This window comes from Colobus angolensis, unplaced genomic scaffold, assembly GCF_000951035.1.
Source record: "Colobus angolensis palliatus isolate OR3802 unplaced genomic scaffold, Cang.pa_1.0 Scaffold293, whole genome shotgun sequence".
NCBI lineage: Eukaryota > Metazoa > Chordata > Mammalia > Primates > Cercopithecidae > Colobus > Colobus angolensis.
The window spans coordinates 2,008,080-2,027,922 of NW_012116188.1; the positions used below are offsets into that span (position 1 = coordinate 2,008,080).

Consider the following 19,843-nt stretch of genomic DNA (forward strand, 5'->3'; position numbering starts at 1 on the left):
CACTTATTTTCTTATTTTATTTCCCTTTCTGTGCTGTCACTTTCTTGGTTTTAGTGAAAGAATTAAGCTTTGCCTTTTTGGATTATTCCAGACATTCTTTTCCTGGCATGCAAATGACTGTTGATGTACTCCAGCAGAGAATAATAAAAGCCTCTATCAACAGTCCAGCGAGTGACATTTAAAGGATACTTGAAAGGTTGTCCAATTCCTTGTCTTGTACCTTACCTAACAAAGGCCATCTGGGAATGAGGTATTTCACATAAGTCCAATTTCCAGATAACAGAAATTTAAGGACCAATTTAAAAAATAGAGAATTTTCTTCTCTTCTAAACTTACACTATTCAGCACAGCTTTGGCAAGGTACTTTAATGATCTTTCTATTCTCTAAACTTTCTCTTCCTTGTATTTCTTATATTGTTCCACCCTTTCAAGTCAGTAACCTCAGGGTTAATCACAATCGGAAACTTGCCCCTCACTCCTTTGAATAACGCGCCTTGTCTTCCTGACAGCCTTTTTAAAAGGGGACTTTTCTAATTACTTATTTCTAAGCAGAATCTTTTAAAATGAGATTTATACAAATGCTGACCCTTGAATATGCATGGGCTTACTATAGAATTATAAAAACTTAAGCACTATTCGGAATACCATAGATTCTTAGTAAACGTTTATGAGTCATGGTAGAAGCAAAACACATTGGCGTGAATTCTTTCTGAAGTTCAAATTAATTTGATGTTTGAAAATTACATTTCTTTCTGGCTTCACTTGCAAAAATCCAAATGCAATTGTACCTGGGTTTCACCCATTGTGAAGAACTGAGAGATTAATGGCAGACAAGAAGAGAAGAAAAGAAGAAATATTGGCAACACGAGCTGTGTGCTGGCTCCTTCAGGGGTGGCTTTCTATTCCCTTTTCTTTGTTATTTGGTGTCACATGAGAGCCTGAAAAATCCTACATGTAGATAGATGCTGAGACTCGCACTTTCATACTGTATGGCTTACAAACAAATCGAAAGTATGAGGCAGTTTAGCCTAGAAACTGTACAGATATATTTTAGGGTTGTGTTAGCTTCTGACATTTTTGTCCTTTTACATTGTGGTACCTAAAATAGATAGCAACGCTGATTTCATATTTGGCTGAATGTGGGCAGTTGTTTTCCGAAATGCAGCCGCATCCTATCTCTTTCCTTTGGTACTGGCTCTCACTGCCTTGTATGTAGTAAGAGTTCCTGGAGGCCCTGAAATGGTGTTGTATTAATTTTTATAATTCCCCTACCGCTTACTACCGTGTCTTTCACATACTTACTCTATAAATGTTTCTTAAGTGAATGAATTCATGTTTTGATGATTTAGTATGTCTGCTCCTTAAATCATAAAAAACATTTAAATTTACTTAAGTATATATTGATCTGTGTTTGTGAACAGAACAAGAGGAAGGGTCCTGAATAAGTTTGAATTGGTTTTTAAAAAGTTTTAAAAAGAAGAGAAACGTAAAGTAAAAAAAAAAAGTTAAACAATAAAGCTGAAAACAATGAAATGTTTAAGAGAGTCAAAAGAAAAACATAGAAAGAATAAAATGAAACTAAATCGATTTTCAAGTAAAAGAGTAACTTCCAGAGAGATGCAAGGTTGAAAAATGGAAAAATTTAGCTAGTTTAAAGAAAATCCACCAAAGAATAAAAAGCATAGCCGACAGACAAATAGAAACAAATGGAGCTTTCACAAATTTGACTTCACTAAGGAGTGGGATTTATTGTTTACCTAGTACCATACATAGCCTTGGAGGTGAGACTTAAGAAATAAAGCACAGATCTAAATCCACTCATTTAAACCCTGCTGCCACCTTTACTGTCAGGGTTGACAACTTACTGTCAGGGTTGACAAGAACCCTAAGTCAAAGTTGTGACTTTTTAAGAATGACTATTTTTAGCTGCATATGAGACTAGGAGAAAGTCCATACAGAAATTTTACACTTTCTCTCTCCTCCATTTGCAGGAGCAAAGATCCCGTACATTTTTGATATTTTCCTGTTAAGAACAAGTTACCAACCTGAAATTTTGATCTTGCAAAGCCATTCTCTGTATTTTGGCGTTACTGTTCTACTGATACTTATCAGCAAATCGATCATATTTGACTTTCTGATACTCAGTGCATTTCAGACTTGCTTCAGTGGTCAGTCACATCCTGGGGCAGCTTCATAGAAGTCCTTGTTCATGTCACTATATTTAAGACTGTGTCAGTATTTCCATTTAGAGGCTTTCTCATTCCCTAGGGCTTCTAAATAAGTCGTAAAAAATCAAGCCAAACTCAAAGCTGGCATAAAGGGGTCCTTTTTTTTTTCTTCTCCTATATATAAGGAATATAAATGCTTAACTACCATTAATTCTATATTTAGTTAGGTTTGTAAACGCTTTATACACTGACAAGACCAAATAAGATCCATTGACGCTTCTGTGGCCTAAGATTAAAAAGAATTTCAAAAAGATTTACTGTCTGTGAAAACAACAAGACATTCTATTTAATGAAGATAGCCCAATGAATATGGAGGTGGTTTCTTTTCTTCCTTCTTCTTCTTCTTTTTTTTTTTTTTTTGTTAGTTGCAGTTAGTTTTTTCCCTTCTGTCTCCCTATTTTGTTTCTAAAATTAAGCAGGTATTTTTCTGGGTTAAAATTTGTCTTGTTGATGTAACAGAATTTTTACACAGGGTAAATATGTGCTTTCTTCCAGTCCAGAGTTTTGGTACTTTTAATTTTGGAAGCCTGGTTTCTTGTTTTCCATTATAAATGATATCATTTATAATTGTGAGTTTTGAGGAAGTGAAAAAATGTAATAATAAATGTGTTCACTTTGCCCATTTCCTTCACAAAATTTGAATATTTTTCTCAGTTTTCAGTTTAAATGAAGGGTGGTGTGTTTAAACAACAGCTGCGTAATGAACTTTTTCTCTCTTTCCTCTTTGACGGCTTCTGTTACCCAATTTCTCTGTTTCATTGTACTAAACAGGTAAATAGTCAGGGATTTTTGTAAATCCAGCAATCAGCTTTTAAGGGATCTTCCAGATCAATCCCATATTTTTCAGGTTAGGAAATTGCTTTGGCCTCTATACAAGGCCCTGAAAATGTTCACTTTTGGCTATGAGTTACTCTGGTGCTTGGAGATGTGATCCTGATCCTTTGTATAGTAACTCTAACAATTTTTGGCAGCTTCAGGCACTTAAATGACTTTTACTTAAAAAATACTTAAATCATTAGTGTTGAACTTTTGAGAACTTGGAGTAGCTGTGTGTGCCTTTCTAAAAATTTCTCTGTTGTAATAGCTAGAGTGGAAAGGTTTTTACACAAGTTGATATTATAAATTGTGGGTTGTAATAGCGATACAGTACCTAGGGATCATCTTTGGTTATTATGGGAAATAGAAATCGTTTGCAGAAGATCCCACAGCATTAATACTGGTGGCCAAAGGTTTCTGCGGTGTGTATGTGTATGAGTGTGTGTGTGTATGTGTATGCGTGTAGTAGTAGTAGTAGTAGCAGTAATAGAAATTGAACATAGTTGGAAAAACAAGGTCACTTTTGAAGATGATCAGTGGCATCTCCCCTCCGCCTTGTACATAACGCTGGAGACATTGAAGTTATTACCAGGAAGTGGCCAGAAACAATTTGAGGGATAACAGCCCAGTTGGAAAGTGGTTTTGGGGAGATAGATTAGTCTCAGTTTCAAGCAGCAACACCACTCTACTTTCAGCAGTTTGGAGTCTTCCCCAAAGTGAGTCAGTAACTTTTTCCAAGCCCAGTAGGAGGTGCTACAGGGTGAAATTCACTTTTAGCATTTGCTCAGGTCATGCAACCAAAAAAAGCAAAATTGAAGTTTAGATTTCACAGGCTCATGGACTTGGGTAGCACCTTAGCAATGGGCCACGATTCTCTTAAGCACTTTTTTCATGTCTTTCAGAATTGCTGGACTGCAGATAGGGGTAAAAACTGCCCCTTGCCCACTGACTTCAGTACTTTTGTGTGTCTTTGATACAGTGATGAAGATATACATCTTTTACACACTGTGTTCACTTTTTGGTCACTTTGTGTTCATTTTTTGGTCACTGTTGGTCCAAAAACACACAATTTTGTTTTTTGTGTGTGCTGTATTTGTTTTAAATGAAAATTTTGATCAGTTTTCATTTAAATAAAGAGAACTTTTTTACAATGTGATTTAGAGAGGAATATTTTAGTAATACAAAATTAAAATGGAAAAGCAGAACTCAAACGAAAATGAAACCTTTTAAAATGCTGAAAGGTGGTCAGAGACAACCATTCATAAAGTGATATTTCCAAGAAGCAGCTTGCTTCTTAAGTTTTCACATAGTTGCCTGTGTATTAAGAACTGATAGTCCCTTCAGCCCAGCCAGTCTCAGGTGATGGTGAACAAATCTCCCAGTATGGCAGAGACATTTCAAGTAAGAATGCCCTGTTCTGCCAAGACTGTCATGATACTAAAATGTACCCTTTTGCTAAGGGCCAAAATTCAGAGTCTCTCCTCCCAGTTTCTACACTGATGTAGACAACAGATGCACAAAAAGGCAAAGTGGTATGTCACATGGCTTCAGAGCAAGAGGATGGCTATCTGGCAAGGAAGAGAATTCCTTCAATGTTACTGGGGCTTACATTTCTAAATGTAAAATTCCTAGCCAGAAGCTATTTGGTGCCAAGTGTCTTTGCTGTGATGCCTGAGCCTAGCAGGAAACTGGATGGTTGCAATATTGTGGCTGCTGTTAGAGTCCACACACCCTTTGCTAATTTGCAACCAAGATTGAATGATACGATTGTTTTCCATTTTTTCTTATCACTGTTTTGGTTGCATCTAATCTTACTATATTTTGCTCTCCTAGAATTCTCTTCTGAGTGCTAAATCTATCCAGATGGGTCAAGGAGTTTCTTCATAACCTTGTCACTAGTGCAACTGGTCTTGTTTTAGTTTTGATGTTGTCTCCTGGGTTCATTTATTTTAGACCTTTTTAGAAATATGGCACCAATTCATATTTATGCGGCAGCTCATGGGGACTCTAGCTTATCTAACTGTGTACTTTTTTCTTTCAACTGTGTACTTTTTTCTTTCAGAAGATTTTGTATGTATATATTTTTCTTAAAATGTGCTTGGAAAAGTATAAACATAAATCATCTGGAATAGTAATTCTCAACTATCTTGAAAGGTGTTCGAGGACTATTTCATGGTTACTATGATTGAAGCAGTAAAATTTAGTTTATAGTTACAATAACTTTCCTCTCATTAGGAAAATATAAAAAAGCTCAACTTTATGATTTCACGACATATTACCAACCCTTAAATTCCATTCTAATCCCCACCCCCTAACACACACAGACTCGGTGAAATGCTCATAGGAAGCTCAGAGAAGAACCGTAGAGGCATATGACCCGTCTGTGCTATGTTTGACCTCACCTTGTCTCTCAGCTGCTTTCATTAAAATGACAGCATAAAGGTCTGGGCAGAGGCTGGCTTGAAGCAATACACATCAAATGTATATTTTGATTATAGTAAAGTTCCTGCTGCGTCAACTTGTGATTTGGAAAATGACTTTGCAGGGCCCCAGTTTTCTCTCCAGCCAGCCTCCTTAACTACATGAAATTTTCCACCTGTAGATGGGACCACAGGAAGCTATAATGTGGATAGAGCAGAGAGCAGTGCCTCAGAAATCAGCAGCTCTGTGTATTGGCCAGATCTGTTAGCAACTGGGTGTGTGTTCTAAGGCAAGTCCCTTTATTAATCATGGCTTTTGTTCCTTTAGCTGTAAAACGAAGATATATGACAAGATAATCCATAAGTACCTTACACCTCTGACAGAGTGCAATTCTGTGCAATGCATAGGGAGACAAGGAAGCCCACAGTTGATAGAAAGTCATAGCTAAATGCATATCACAATGTCTCTGTTAGAACAGAACTTGGGCTCTGAGCCACAAGACAGGGACGTTGCAAAAGAGCACTGGGGAGCGTGGCACCAGTAAACCTCCCTGGTGGCAGATAAAGGACTCTGCCCTGTGGGGGTGTTGGGCCCTGAGCATGGGATAGGAGGCCAAGAGGGTAGATGTCACGTGTTTATATCTGGCAATGTTTGCCTTATGTCATGTGTCATTTTTAGGAGATCTCTCCCAAGATTATAAAAGTATGCTGTGTTTTACTTTTTCTGATAATTTTTATCAGAAGTATATTTTCTGACATTTTTAAGTACATATTATATACTTATAATCTACCTACAATTTATTTTTGTAAATTATGAGATCGTGATCAGACTACTTTTTTCTCCACTAAATGAACAACCAATTGTCCCAACACATTTTACTGAATACTTCTACCTTTCCTTATTGATTTGAAATGCTACCCCTATTATATATTGACTTCCTTTATATGTATACCTATTTCTGGACTCTATTGTATTCTATCAAACTATAAGATATATTAATAGCATAACATTTTATTTCCTTTTTATTTTAAGTTCTGGGACACATGTGCAGGATGTGTAAATTTGTTACGTAGGTAAACGTGTGCTGTGGTGGTTTGCTGCACCTGTCAACCCCTTACTTAGGTATTAAGCCCAACATGATTTAGCTATTTTTCCTGATGCTCTCCCTAGCCCTGGACCCCCCATGACAAGCCCTAGTGTGTGTTGTTACCCTCCCTGTGTCCACATGTTCTCATTATTCATCTCTCACTTATAAGAGAGAACATGCTGTGTTTGGTTTTCTGTTCCTGCATTAGTTTGCCAAGGCTAATGGTTTCCAGCTCCATCCAAGACCCTGCAAAGGACATGATCACATTCCTTTTATGGCTGCATAGTATTCCATAGTGTATATGTACCACATTTCCTTTATCCAGTCTATCATTGATGGGCATTTGGGTTGGTTCCATGTGTTTGCTATTGTGAATAGAACAGGATACCATTTTCGTGACTGTATTTTTATTGTCCATTTTGATGTATGACAGGGTCTGTCTACTTTCAGTTTTTTTTTTTCAAAATATTCTCATCTTGGTCCTTGAATTTATTTTTCTAGTAGAACTTTAGAATAAGTTTGATAATTCTATTTTTAAAAATCTTGTTAGAAGTTAATTTGGGATTTCATTGACTCTATATGTTAGTTTGGGGAATATTTTTGTCCATGATATTTATATCAAATCTTCCCACTGAGGGCATGGCAGATTTCTCCATTTATTCTGGTCATCTTTTATGACAGTCGTTAATTTTTATAGTTTTATTTATATAGGGTTGGCATATTTCTCATTATGTTAATTTCTGGTTTTTTATTTGTTGTTCTTATCGTTTCTATTGCAGTTGAGTTCTTTTCAATAATAGCTATAATTGATATACAGGAAAGCTGTTGCATTTTGCATATTTTTCTTATATCTAGTTCCATTGTTCAAGTACACAAGTATCTTATCTTCAAATAGTAAGTTTTGTGTATTTACTCTCTTTTTCTTTCCCTTCCTTCCTCCCTCCATTTATTGTATCATGTTGGCCAGGTCCTACAAAACATCATTGACTCACAGCAGTAATAACACACATTAATGAGAATTTGTCTTATATTTTACCATTGAGTATAATGTTTGCAGAAGGTTTCTTGTGTAATCACTTTATTGAGTTAAGGCTTTCTCTTTCCATTCCTAGATTATTTAATAAGATATCTCCCTAACCATACACTTAACTGAATAGGTCATTGCATTTACAACAAACTGCTATTTATATAGTTTTTAAGATTGTCATCTAGTTGTCCTCTTTTAAATAATCTATTTAAGTTATTTACAGAAGTACATTTCCTAATGCTTAATCATCCTTGAATTCTTGGGAAAATTTTTATTCCATATCAAGATAATATTCTTTTAATATATTTCTGGATTGCATTTATTAACATATTATTTAATAATTTTGCACTGAAATTCTTAACTGAGATTTGTCTTTAGCTTTCTTTTTTTTTTTTTCTAATGGTCTCCTTGCACAGTTTTAGTATTAAAGTTATGCTAGGCTTATGGAATGAGCCGGAACATATTTTATCTTTTTCTACTCTAGGAAATTTTAAATAAAGTAAAGATTAGCTCTTCCTGATGCCTTGAAAGTTTAAAATAATTAACCTGTGAAAGGATCTTAGCCTGAGATTCCTTGGTTCTTTACTTTTCCTCTTACGTTTCTCATCTTTCTACATTTTCTGAACAGTTTCTGCTTTATCTTCCAGATTATTATTAATAATTTGGTCTTTAACTCTTCCCCCATTCATTCTTTAATCAACTTTTTTTTTTCTTTCTCTCTCTCTCTAATTTTTTCTTTTTTTTTTGAGACAGGATCTCCCTCTGTTGCCCAGGCTGGAGTGCAGTGGCACAATCATAGCCCACATCAGCCTCAAACTCCTGGGCTCAAATGATCCTCCTATCTTGGGCCTCCAGAGTAGCTGGGATTACAGGCATGTGCCACCATGCCCCGCTAATTTTTAAAACTTTTTGTTGAGATGGGAATCTTACTATGTTACCCAGGCTGCTGTGAAACTCATGGCCTCAAGCAGTCCTGCTACCTTGGCCTTCCAAAGTTCTGAGATTGACAGATGGGAGCCAGCATGCCTGGCCCTATAAATCAACTTTTCTACTGCAGTTTTTCTTTTAAGTTGGGTATCTTATTTTTATTCTCCAAGAACATCTTTTTTATCTTATCATTCATTTGTCGTAGCAGCTATGATCCCTGTAGAGATCAGAAGTTACTAGAATCTCTACTCTGTACCTCTTAATGGCCTTAAAGCCTTTTCTAGGAACCCCCTTAGACAGGTCCCCTAACCTATTTAAAGAGTATTTGTAGCAGCTTTATCCTGGGGTTAGATGACCCCGAAAGCTCTCTGTGGACTCAGATGGGAGGAAGAGGTATGCCCTAGCTCTTCTGACAGCTGTCTCGTATCTGATAACCTTCTCGATTCCCCTGGTAGGCCACTTATTCTCTGTGAACTGTGCACTTGGAACATCTGTGCCCTTTTGGGAGAGGCAACTCACACTCTCCACGGTCTTGCCCTCCACCTGTTTTGAGTTGCGGTTCCCTGTTTGGATTTTCGCACCAACTTGATGCCATATGTATTTTCCTTTCCATGAATTTCTCAACTTTTCTGACTTGGCAGTGGTAACTTATTGTTTTTGAGCCCCATTAAGCATGTATTTGTTTTCAAATTTACATTTTGCAATTTAATGAGATTTCAAGGGAGAAATTAATAAAGCTTATTCAGTACCCCCTCTTAAAGGGTAATTCTATAACATAGACTTTTAACAAATGATTTTGTGGTAAAAGATGTCTTCTTTACTTCTGAGGTTTTATGGAGAATTTGCACACATTCAAAATTAAGCATAGATTCTGAATATCAATGAATAATAAATACAGAGTAACTGTGCACACAGTGGAGCAGTGGAAACTGTTGCAACATTCCTGGTAGGTTTCATTTACATAAACATGATGCATTGTGATAGGTAAGACTTCCTCAACTATGGTGCTTGAATAAAGAGATAAATATAATTTAGTTAAATAAAAAATGCCATAATTATAACATGGTATATTATTACTTGGCAGTTATGCACCTAATCTCTACTGTACTTTTGAAACGTGACTGGAGTCCAGGTGGATACTGTTTTACTGTGTCATTAAGCATGTAGCATGCTAGACCTGACTTTTATTTTTGTTCTTCCAGTGGAAAACTTGGTGTTTTGTTTGAGTGCGGACTGCTGGGATTTTTTAAAGTAAAACAAGGAGCTGAGAATTTCACTCCTTCTTGCAATATATAGTTCCTTCAAGCAAAATTATCAATTAATGGAGCGTTAAATATCATATGCTTCATATTGCTTTTTTACCCTTTTGTACTTGGGTTATTTGAATAATTTTCAGCTAGTGCTACAAATTGACTAAATATTATTGACTATAATTGGCTATAATTGTCTAAAATTATACATCAAAATAAAACAAAACCATGGGAGGGAGAAGATTATCATATTTTGAAAACATATCAATGAAGTACATATTTAAATTTGCATATTTGGCTTATTGTGAAAATGTCAATGTAGTTTTGCTTTCCCCTAATACCTTCATTATTATTTCTTCTTCTTAATAATAATACAGTGCATTGTCTTTGCTCAGAGCATTAGATTCTTCCTTGGTTTGTTCAACTGTGAATGAGCTGACTGAGTATTTCACCATACTTCTACGTCCCTGAGCAGTGGTGAACTGACCATAGACTATTTTTCTATGAGTTTTCTTTCTTCCTTCAGAAATAAGTTTGATTGTTCATCTGTCAGCAGGAGGAAACTGTGATGCTTACATAGTAACAAATTTAAAATAAGCCACTGTTCCCAAGATCTTTCCAAGAGCAGCAAGCTTTCAGTGGAGTAACTAACATTTCTAGAGTTCTTTGCTTGCAGGGCACTTATCGTCATTGTGTTAGGCAGTCCCTGTTATGCTGCATGGGTCTTTCCCTGAATTATAGACCTAGTTCTCTGGTTCATCCTTTAAGGTGCTAAAATCACTCCGATGAGCTTGAGTTTTACATGTTATCACTAGTTGATCTCGCCACTGGGCAAAAATCATAAACAGCAAATGTCCAGACCTAATTTCTAGCAAACAATTGCAGCATACTCCTCCACCAGGCTTTCCCTGGGAATTTGGGAATTTGAAGGGTTTTCTTTTCCGATGTTTCTGTATATCCTGTTGGAGATGGTGATGGGCAGCATCATCTCCACACACATATTCTATGAACAATATTAAGTGAAGCCTCTGCAACTAAGAAGGGCAAAAGAAGTGCCAGACGTCCGGCCTGAGATCATGGCACCTACATGGCCAGGAACAGACAGCTTGCATGCAGCAGTCAGGAATGCAGTATGTGGTTTCTGAATTCATTAACAATGTCAGGTTGAAAACTGATGACTAGAATTTTAAATCAGAGAACAGTTTTTATGCATATGTATTAGTTTTCTCTTGCCGCATAACAAATCATCACAAATTTGTAGTTCAAAACAGCACCCACTTATAAGCCCACAGTTCTGGAGGTCGGACGTCTGGCATGGCATAGCTGGGTTCTCTGCTCAGGGTCTCACCAGGATGACATCAAGGTTGTCAGTCATTCTGGGCTCTAAGAAAGAACCCACGTACAAACTTATCCAGGCCAATGGCACAGCTCATTTTCTTGTGGTTATGGGACTGAGATCCACATTTCCTTGCCTCTCAATTTCTAGAGGCTGCCCAGCTCCCTTCCCTGTGGCCTCCTCTTTCTCAGGCTTGAATTTCTCTGACTTCTCCCCCTGCATTCCCCCAGGAAAAAGCTCTGCATTTAAGAGTTCATGTAATTACATCAAGCCCATCCAGATAATCTTCCTATTTAAGGTCAACTGATTGATCATCTTAATTACATCTGTATAGTTCCTTTTAACATGGAACGTAACATATTAACAGATGTAACACCAGGTTGAAAAGTCATGAGGGCAAAATTCTTCTACCCCAGCATAGATCATGCGGCAGCGGGATTTGGGTAAGGTTTTGCCTGTACAGCCACAAATGTTTAGACAATTAACATTATGATGAGTGTGAGCTTATAATTATAAAGCATAAAAAATGTACTGCTTCAAATGCTTTTGGTATGGCTAATCTATAAATGGAGTAATCAAATCCTGTCTAAATAAGTTAGTTGAAATTTGCATAATTATTTACACATGAGCACAGAAAACATGTGTTCTCTTTATCCATTCAGTCAATCTTGCTTTCCTTAAGGTTATTTGTATTTTATCTCATAACATGAAGTAGGCATTTTCACATGCAGGCTAGCATCAGGCAATTGACGTGTGCTTTTTTTTTGGGGGGGGGTGCAGAGTCTCACTCTGTCACCCAGGCTGAAGTGCAGTGGCATGATCATGACCCACTGCAGCCTCAACCTCCTGGGGCTCAGGTGATCCTCCCATCTCAGCCTCCCTAGTAGCCTGACAGTGTGCTTCTAAGGTATCTGGCTAGATTATTCTCCATGGCATTATGAATGTTTATGACACATAATAATGGCTGCTATTTATCAAGCACTTCCTATGTGCCTGGCATTGTGCTATGTGCTACACTTGCAGATATTATTTTAGTTAGTCTTTACAATAAGTCTATGATGTACATATTATTATCCTTATATTAAGGACAAAGGAACAGACTTAAATAGCAGAATGTGCTCATATAAGCTGAGATGTTGCAGAACTGTGATTTGAACTCATATCTGTTTGACTCTAAAACGTTCTTCAGCACTATCTTTTACTTTTTAACAATCCTGGGAAAAGATGGCAGTTTATTTTTGACAGATCCTTCTACCCGCTTTTATAAGTCTTCCTCTATCTTTTTTTCCCACTATGCCCAGAGCAACCTATGTCTTTATGCTATGCCCAGCCCCCAGCCCATCCCATAGGTCCTCTGTCTGCCCTTCAGTCTTCCGGAGTAAGTGGTTTTCCATCTGTCAATCGATAACGACAGGTCCTCATCTCAGGCAGCTGACGTCAGTGAAGTATGAAAACAGCACCATCAAAATAGCTTATACCAGGGCATAATAATGACAAAAATAGCTGGGGATCCCTGTGCCAGGCACTGCACTAAGCACCCTACATGTATTTTCTTACTCAATCCTCATAATACCCTACGAAGTAGGTACCTTATTATCCTCATTTCCCACAGGGAATTTTGAAAGCAGAATTTCTAAATCTCTGAGGGGATTAACTGTGTGAGAGAGTTTGCAGGGAGACTCCTTGCCTTCTCCGGGCCACCCTAATCCTTTCCTCATTCTAGAAGATTAGGATCAGCCACATAGCACCCTCATCTTCAGTAACAGCCTTCAGTCTAGAATTTATTTCATCCTTCCTTCGTCTTACTTCAGATCCTTTCTCCCAGAGTGCCACTGTGAGCATTTGAGGCTGGAGAGAATGCCATTAGGACCGAGCCTTCTCTGTAGCACAGGCCAGTGGCATTTTGGTCTTAGAATCCCAGGAGGGGACATTCAATATCTCTGTAGAGAGGAAAGGGACTCTAGCAACATAACAGATTGTCCAGGGCAAAGCAAGCATCTGCCCGCAGCAATTCTCCTGAGGGCCATTGAGGCCAAAACTATGATAAAGGAAAGTACAGCAATTGCATGGAACAAGGGTTACAGGCTCCTTATTAATAGGGAGAGCTGCTCCTTTGAAAGGGACAGCAAGTCTGTTAAGAACACAGGACTGCAGTCGAATTCTTTCTTATGGCCTAAAAATCTGAGTGGTCTCAGATTGCCAAAGGCAGGAAAGGAAGAGAGACCCTGCCTGGGGTCTGGGGTCCAGGTCCTCAGTCACTGCCCCTGCCTGTAAATTTGACTTATACCCTTTACTTCACATCACTCTGTAAATCCACAGAAAATAAAGTTGCGCCTTGATTTTCAGAATAGATACATTTCAAAAACAAAAGGTTTACATCTAATCAAGGTTTAAGGACAGCCCAGACACTTGGTGTTTTAAACTAATCTTGCCGTAAATCGTTTTGTTATATGTGCAGCATAAGTCCACTTCTGTTTCGTAAGTTTAGGTTCTAAGATACTGAGTTTTTCTTACATTTAATGTTAACCAGCCAAATCAACTTCCTTTGGTTGAGTCTGTCATTGTGTCAGCAGTAACGGCTACTAAAATATTGCATCCTGGTTGTAAAATATAACTGAAATCACTGGAAAATATAATACTAAGTGGGCGAACTGTGACTACCATAGTTTGAAAACCACAAAAATGTTGTCTTGGTGAGGAAGTGCATACTCTGTTTTTGATCATCCTATATTAATGAAGATTGTTACTTTAAGAGAATAATTAATTTTAAAAAAGTCAAGTGCTTTCTCCAACAGTGGGACTCAATGGCATTCCTTTAAAACAACTTTCACTTTTAATCTATCATTAAGGCCAAAGGTTTTTTTAATTTTTAAAAGCTTGTCCTTGAGCTAAAATAACATGGAACATTTTAAAACATGGCTCCAAGCTGCTCTACATACGTTTTATTTAAACCACAGAGACTGCAGTTGGATTTCTCAGTGCCAGACAGACTGCAAATTATAACTGTAGCAGAAGCGACTATGAATTTCTGGATGTTGTAGTACCAGTGAACCTGGTTGTTTTTTTAGAGCTGTTCCTCCCTTTGGGCTCTACTCATGAATGACTTAATCCCTGTGTCAGATCAAATGTCATGCCTGTTGCCATGCAGAGAAAAAGCAAGCAAAGCCTCTTTTTTTTTTTTTTTTTTGTCTTTGCACAAATTTGCTGTACTCGCCTACGGAGGAGCAGGCGAGAGGTAAGAAAAGTCACAAAATAGAAGTTGTAAAGTGAGGCCAGAACACAGTGAAACTCCAAATGTTGGATATATGATGAAAATATCATCTAAAGCAGAACACCATTGTTTATTATGGCAAGAAGAGGGGATAATATCTACGATTGAATAGTAAAAATATTTTTACTAAGGTCATTTTTGTACTTACTATTCTGGTATTAGATTAGCAAATCTAATGCCAGATTAGATCTAATAATATCTTATGTTGTATTGCTTAGAAAGTACCTGAACATCTGTTATTTTATTTGATCCTCATTATAACTCTATGAGGTAAAAATAAGGATAATTATTCCTGCTTTCACGCAGGGTGGGAGGGAGTGATCAACTCTTGCACAGCTACTTAATGGCAGAGCCAGAAAGAAAATTTAAGTCTCTAAGCTCCTGGTTCGGGTTCTTTCCACTCGATTTTACTGTGTTTTCCATCCTGGTTAAGTCAACTCAAAATAAAAAAAAAAAAATCATTTACAGAATAGAACTCTCTAAAGCAGTGACTCTTAACTTCCTTTTGTACATGGACTGCTTTAAAAATTGGGTAAAAAGCTTTGGATCCTTCTTCATAAAAATGCACATCCACCCCCTTAAACCCCCATAAACACATAGACACTGTTGTGTAGCCCGGATGGCAACAAGGGTATCTCTGATCCTTTCCATCTAAATAACAATCCCATAGATACTTGATTGCACACTATGGAAAGTCGGACACTTCTGAAGACTTCTAGAGATGCCCAAGGGCTCTGTCTTCTAAGCATATGGTACATTTGGTGCATGAGTTGTGTTGCCATTGCACATATGTGCTCCCTGTTCCGCATCGCGTGGATTCAGATGTGAAATGTACTCCCTTCCTCAAATGCCAGAAGATCCCCACTCTCAGAAAGCCTGTGCACGTGGTACACTTGAAGGAAAATTCAGAGGGAGTGAAGGAGGACCTTCTATCACAGCAATTCGTATGACTTTATTATTGCTTTTTTTTAGAGACAGAGCCTTGCTCTGTCACCCGGGCTGCAGTGCAATGGCACGATCACGGCTCACTGCCACCTTGAGCTCTTGGGCTCAAGCCGTCCTCCCACCTCAGCTTCTCCAGTAGCTAGGACCACAGGCATTCACCACTGCACCTTGCTAACTTTTTATTTGTAGAGACGGGGTCTTGCTGTGTTTGGTCTCATACTCCTGGCCTCAAGCAATCCTCCCCGCTCAACCTCCCAAAGTGCTGGGATTACAGGCCTGAGCCACTGTGCCTGGGCACAGCAGTTTATATGATTTCCTACAGAGCACTACTTGTCTTCATTCTTTAGTGCCCTTTGGCCACTCCAACATGGGAATCTTCCCTGCCTGCTTCATCTCCCAGGGTCTCCAGCCTCACAGCACCTCACTGGCTCTACTCTTCCCCCTCCCACCCTTTCCTGTTACCTCCTAATCCCCAGTTGCCTCAAAATCCCATGTTCTTTACCTGTAGTGTAACCCAGGTCTCTCCAGCTTCAACTCCCAAACTCTGTTCCATGCTCAGATCACTTATTGAGATGCTAAGCAAACTTAAGGAGCTTTCTAGGTCCCCTTCCCCTTCCGTATAAGGTGTTTGGGACATTAAATGATAGTTTATTTTCTTCATACACACCTGTTTATAATTGTAGGAGTTTCAAGGATTCCCTAAAACATCACCCCCCTGGCTTTAGAATCCCATTCGAAGACAGCAATGGGAGTGACTGGTTTTCTTGGATCTGTGAGCTTAGAGCTTTACTCAGGTTCCTCTTTGGAGCAGAGTTGATGATTAGGGACAGAGCGCTCTTTTGACCACTCCAGAGCTGTATCCAAGCCAGAACAGCTGGTGTGGGGCACCACGGGATCCCATGCTTATGGTCCTGCCTGTCCCCTTCACCTGGCCAGTGTAGAAGCAGGGAGTGATATGGAAGCTTCTAGGAAAAAAGAAAACAGGTCAGTTGATCCAGCAAAAATCTACCTTGGTTCATGCTTATAGTCTACCTGCTTCTTGTCCTTTATGGAAAATGATAACTGTTTTATAAGAAAAAGTGAAGGATGGACACAGTTGTTCATGCCTATAATCCCAGCACCCAAGAGCAGGAGGATTGCTTGAGGCTAGGAGTTCAAGACCAGCCTGGGCAACATACCGAGACCCCATCTCTATAAAAAAAAAGTTTTAAAAATTAGCTGAACATGGTGGTGGGCGCCTGTAGTTTCAGCTACTGGGGAGTGGCTGAGGCAGGAGGGTCACTTGAGCCCAGGAGTTCAAGGCTGTAGTGAGCTATGACTGTGCCACTGCGCTGCAGCCTGGACAATAAAGCAAGACCCCCCCCCACACAAAAAAAGAAAATTAAAAGAAAGAAAAGAAGGAAGGGAGGAAGGAAAGAAAGAAAGAGAGAGAGAGAGAGAGAAGGAAGGATGGAAGGAAGGAAGGAAGGGGAGAAAGAGAGAGAGAGAGAAAGAAAGAAAAAGAAAGAAAGAAAGAAAGAAAGAAAGAAAGAAAGAGAGAGAGAGAAAGAAAGGAAAGAAGGAAAGGAAGAAAAAATAAAAAGTAAAAAAGTGACAATTATGAAATAAGAATAAATAATGATATAAAATAGTATTTTAAAAGTAGATCATGCTTTTAGGAAAGAAGTGTTTTAAAATATTAGTATATTTTTAATTTGATTTAAGTTTGAAGCTATGTTATTCTGAGAGATGCATTCTTTTCCCAGTGATAAAGCTTCTCTTCTTGTTGATGGTCTGTGACTTTAAAGCACTGTTGTCTGAGTATTCTAGCACATCTAGTTTTGTTCATACCTGTGATTGGATAGTACAAAATAATTATGATCATCTTACTTGAAAAGTAATGACATGATTAGGCTAAGATTGAACACGTTTCTAAAGGAAACTCTTGCCAGTCCAATGATATGACTTATAAATATAATTGGGAAGCACAAGTGTTTAAAAACAAAAACTGGCTGAGCACAGTGGCTTACGGCTGTAATCCAGCACTTTGGGAGGCTAAGGCAGCAGATCACTTGAGGTCAGCAGTTTGAGAGCAGTCTGGCCAACATGGTGAAACCCCGTCTCTACTAAAAATACAAAAATTAGCTGGGTGTAGTGACTCATCCTCTAGTCCCAGCTACTTGGAGGCTGAGGCACAAGAATCATTTGAACCCAGGAGGTGGAAGTTGCAGTGAGCCAAGATCATACCACTGCACTCCAGCCTGGGTGACAGAGCAAAACTTTATCTCAATCAATCAATCAATCAAAATAAAAAATAAAAAACTGGCAGAAGTATGGAGTTAGAGATAGACCAGAAATGGAATTAGACCCATTGCTAATTCTGAAGTTGTGTGGAAAATGTGGAAATTCTCAAATTGGGAATTGGCCCTGCCCATGCTGCCCCCAGAGGAGGAGTCCCTTCTGTGGGCCTTAGGCTTTAGCGTACTCTCTGATTGATCTATTGGAGCACGTCGGGGAGTGTGTCCTTCTCATGCTAATGTGGAAACTAAAGATAAGCTGGTGAGAGGAGGAATCCTGTCCTTGTGACCAGTCAGTAATGAATCCAGAAGAGGAACTTCCTTTAAACCAGAGATCAAGAATAGGAAGCAAAGTACATGGCCACAAATAAGGCCCTAGCTCATCTTCAACTTTTTCATTGCAGGACAATTCTAGGAATCTCTGCTTCCACAGGAATTCTATAGGAAACTATGATATCTCTGTACTTCTGAGGCATCCTCAGAATTCACTATGTCACTATGAGATTTAAGGAACAGCCCACAGAGTGGTTCACTTGTTCATTCTGCCTAGAGAGCCCTTAGAATTGTGCTGTTCGATGTGGTAGCCAATAGCCACACGAGGCAACCCAGCACGTGAAATATGACTAGTCTAAATTGAGATACGTTTAAATATATGAGAAAAGAAAGCATGGAAAATATCTCATTGATAATTTCTATACTAATTACATGTTAAAATGATATTATTTTGTATATATTGGGTTAAATAAAATATTTTATTAAAAATACTTTCATCTTTTTCTTCTACTGTAAGTGCATCTACTAGAAAATGTTAAATTTCTTACGTGGTTTGCATGTAGCTCACATTATAATTCTATTGACAGCGCTGCCTTAGAGTCATGGGGCTTGCCAAATGGTGGTGGTGGGAGGAAATTTATGGAAAGGGCTTTTATTCCAACTCAGAGAAGAGGCATTGAGAGGGAAGTCAGAGTTTCATTTGGCTTAAAACTGGCTGATATCCCTTTAATCCCACTCCAGAGGGGCACAGAATCTTCATCTTCAGGAAGCCCTACTGTCTTCATGGTCACTCACGCATGGGGAACAGAGCCACATCCTCAGATCAGCTCACCCTTGTTTTGTTATTGTTACCAGTCCTACCAGAAATCAGTGCAAAGAACTGTTTTTTTCCCCTCATTAAATGTCGCCTACCCTACAGTACAGTCGTCCCTCCGTATCTTGGGAGGCTTGGTTCCAGGAACTTACCCTGCTTCTGCCACCAACCAAAATCCACAGATGCTCAAGTCTCTTATGTAAAATGTCATAGTATTTGCATGTGACCTGCACACATCCCCCTGTATCCTTTAAATCATCTCTATATCAGTTATAGTACCTAATACAATGGAAATGCTATGGAAATAGTTGCTATTTTTAATTTATATTTTTTGTATTGTAAACTGTATTTTTTTATTTGTGTTTTTTTGTTGTATTGTTGTTTATTTATTTATTCATTTATTTACTTTTTTCTTTGGAGAAAGAGTCTTGCTTTGTCACCCAGGCTGGAGTACAGTGGCACGATCTTGGCTTACTGCAACCTCTGCCTCCTGGGTTCAAGTGATTCTCCTGTCTCAGCCTCCAAGTAGCTAGGATTACAGGTGCCCACCACCATAACTGCCTAATTTTTTGTATTTTTAGTAGAGATGGGATTTTGCCATATTGGCCAGGCTGGTCTCGAACTCCTGACCTCAGGTGGTTCACCTGCCTCAGCCTCCCAAAGTGCTGGGATTACAGGTGTGAGCCACCACACCCAACCGGTATTACTATTTTTTATTGTTTATTTTTTTTCCAAATATTTTTCAATTCACTGTTGGTTGAATCTGCAGATGCAGACATGGAGTTCCAACTGTATAGATTCTGTCTCATTCATCGCTGGTACCCGACATATTATCTGGCATATAGTCGACTTTTTTTTATTATTTTTTGAAACGAAATCTCCCTCTGTCACCCAGGCTGGCGTGCAGTGGCATGATCCTGGCTCACTGCAACCTGTGCCTCCTGGGTTCAAGTGATTCTCTTGCCTCAGCCTCCCAAGTAGTTGGGACTACAGGAGCATGCCACCATGGCCAGCTAATATTTTTATTTTAAAAGAGATGGGGTTGGGCCAGGCGCGGTGGCTCAAGCCTGTAATCCCAGCACTTTGGCAGGCCGAGACGGGCGGATCACGAGGTCAGGAGATCGAGACCATCCTGGCTAACACGGTGAAACCCCGTCTCTACTAAAAATACA

General features: G+C 38.7%; 1 protein-coding gene across 4 annotated transcripts in view; it reads left to right on the top strand.

Annotated features, from left to right (window-relative positions):
* The window catches only part of MKX (mohawk homeobox), a 74,936-nt gene that overhangs the window by 17,786 nt on the left and 37,307 nt on the right, over positions 1-19,843 (top strand). Inside the window, exon 5 of one of the 4 annotated variants that reach the window (XM_011949223.1) lies at positions 9,709-9,874. The exons of the other annotated variants lie outside the window; for them this stretch is intronic. Within the exon in view, the coding sequence (XP_011804613.1) occupies positions 9,709-9,761 (53 nt within the window). The 3' untranslated portion in view covers positions 9,762-9,874. Of the gene's footprint in view, positions 1-9,708; positions 9,875-19,843 lie in introns of those variants that run through there. 4 annotated transcript variants of the gene reach the window in all.